This window comes from Pyxicephalus adspersus, unplaced genomic scaffold (genome assembly GCF_032062135.1).
Source record: "Pyxicephalus adspersus unplaced genomic scaffold, UCB_Pads_2.0 Sca2884, whole genome shotgun sequence".
NCBI classification, from domain to species: Eukaryota; Metazoa; Chordata; class Amphibia; order Anura; family Pyxicephalidae; genus Pyxicephalus; species Pyxicephalus adspersus.
This window is the reverse complement of record NW_027319890.1, coordinates 918-3,470: the sequence shown is the minus strand read 5'-3', so window position 1 is coordinate 3,470 and position 2,553 is coordinate 918. Positions and strand designations below refer to the sequence as shown.

Below are 2,553 nucleotides of genomic sequence, written 5' to 3'. Positions count from 1 at the left end.
GTTGACCAGAGGGCATTGCATTGCTAAAGCACTGAGCATCAGATCATTTCCATATCTGTACAACTTTTACCTTCCCAACTGTACATCTTTCACCTTTTGTAATTTGATTTGCAACTCAGTGCTGGACATATAAATGCTGACAGAGGTGGTGCCTAATATCACGTCATTATAATAAAGATAATCAATAAGAAAAAAAAGCAAAGCCTAACCTTATATTTTTAAAAAAACAATTTCATTTTAATAAGATCAGATAATTGTACACAAACCAGATCCTTAATCAGTGGAAAGGGTTATTTTAGATGGCGGTTTGAAATATACAATTGTAGCCACTCCTGAGAACTTACATTCATAGGTGCTCTTTGGGGCTGGAGGTTTTCTCGTGGCCCAGTTTGTCCTGATCTGTCGACCACCGAGCCACTGTCCTCCCATTTGTGTAATGGCACTTTCTGCATCCTGCAAAGACAAAACAAGACATTAAAGACAAAAACACATTTAAAAAAAAAACAAAAAAGGAACTGGAAAAGTAAACCTTGTCTCTCCGATACACACACGATTGTTTTCCCCCATCAGCATGTGCTGCTCGAAGACTCTGACAAATACCCAATTAACCAGTGTCCAATGATACCAACTCTCAAAGGGTCTTTCCACTGTAGATCAGCATTTGGAGGAACTCTTAAAACAAACTTCCAGGTCATAATGAACCCCCTTCTATATTTCTTTGACCACAGATCACAGTACATCAGTGTTGTGGTGAGTGGGAAGAATTCCTCCCACATTGCTGGCCATTGGGAAGAACATCACCCTTACAGATAGCCCAAAAAATCATTGGTGTCACTTAAATTTACCTAAGAGGCACAAATTGCTCATTGCTCCTCCAGGAATCTCTGGCAACCTCTGGGGGAACCCTGGTCAAAAAACACTAATCTAAGACATGTCTATAGTAGCTAAATTTTATTCATTTAAAGCGGACGTTTAAATCTTTGGTGTCAGTAGAAACAGACCTGAGAGGAACAGACTTCTCATTGATCAGGGAACCCCTAGGAAACCAGGATGAATCCACATGGAAACATTGCTCTAAATTTGATTAGAAACCACCTTTCCCTTACAGAAGGATTTCCAATATATGTGAACTGAAAATTCCCAACAATAAAAATGATGCGGAGAAAAAGATTAAATTGCAAACTCCAGAGTAAGTAAGAATTAAACATACCCATTTGTTGAAGAAAGATACAAAACCGTAACCTTTCGATTTTCCGGTGGTCATGTCCTTCACCACTCGTGCATCACTGCAACCAAAAAACAAACATTTCTTTACCTATGGAATCAGAATTCTAAAAGCAAATACAGCTAAGGGAAGCAAATCACAACAGACCACACTGTGACCCCATATCACTCCTTTGTCCCTTTTTAAAAAAAGGTCAAAGTAGGAAAGCGTCAGCAAATAAAAACGTTTAAAGCAGTCCTCTTACATCTGTCAAAGAGCTAAAAACTCACTCTTTCATTGGCAGCGGGGTGGAAGGGGGAATGACATGTAATCAGGTGTACATGCAAATTAATTGATTCTAACAACTTAAACACATTAACACAAACTACAGCTGATCCCACTCACAACATGGCTACTTCCACATCAAGCATGGGCTAAAGCAAGCGACGGAAATTTGAGTCATTTAACCTTGGAATAAGCTGTACACCTTTAAAAATTAGTGACTTTTTTGGTGCATTTTTATTTATTTTTAACTCTTTCAGTGCAGAGGAGACCTGCAACATCGGTGCTCGGCAGACCACGCCAGCTGTGAAAAAGTTAAACCATGCAATTTGTACCTGGTCATCGCAAACACAATTTCAATTACTTAAATGTAAATAAAAATAATAAAAACGGAAAATAGGAAAAATGATATAAATATATATATTTTTAAAAAATAGGAATTAAAAAAAAGGGCATACGTGGCCTGTTAACTGAATTCTCAGGTCAATGCGTTAACCCCCTTTTTGGTCTGTGGCCAGCTGTAAATTTTGAGAAATTAAATATTAAAAACCAGTTAACAGTAATAAAAGGAAAAAAAATAAAAAATTCAATAGTGAAGTTATTTTGAACGAGGTTTGGAGAACGCAGAATGTAATCTATAAGGACATTGAAGTTACAGGTGAAAAAAAAAGGTTGGCTCTGACTTTTTTCTACTTACGATATTCTTCCGAAAGGTCCAAAGGCAGCTTTAATGTCATCAGTTGTTATCTCGGGGCTCAAATCACCAACAAAAACATGGAAATGATCTTGTTGGGAGAAGGAGATGGGAACAAGGTGAAAGGGGAAAACAATATTTTCATATATTTAAATGTGACAACTTACAGTTTAATACAAATATATTGTTTCATTAAATGTACATTAAATACAAAATGTTATTAAAAACCCCCAGATTAGACACAATGCTCAATACTATGCATAGACATCATTCATTGGTTATTGTATTCAACCGCTGAATGCGAGCCAAGTGGGCATTATGACACAAGGATTATTAAAATGTGTCCAACTAAATTAGAAAATATATATCTATT

General features: G+C 36.7%; 1 protein-coding gene across 1 annotated transcript; it reads right to left on the bottom strand.

Annotated features, from left to right (window-relative positions):
- Positions 1-227: 227 nt before the first annotated feature.
- Positions 228-2,329, bottom strand: LOC140321360 (cytotoxic granule associated RNA binding protein TIA1-like; the record flags this gene model as incomplete). Its single annotated transcript, XM_072398148.1, has 3 exons — positions 228-453; positions 1,211-1,286; positions 2,184-2,329. Coding segments are annotated over 3 exons (402 nt in total), but the record flags the coding sequence as incomplete, so codon positions are not given.
- Positions 2,330-2,553: the final 224 nt, after the last annotated feature.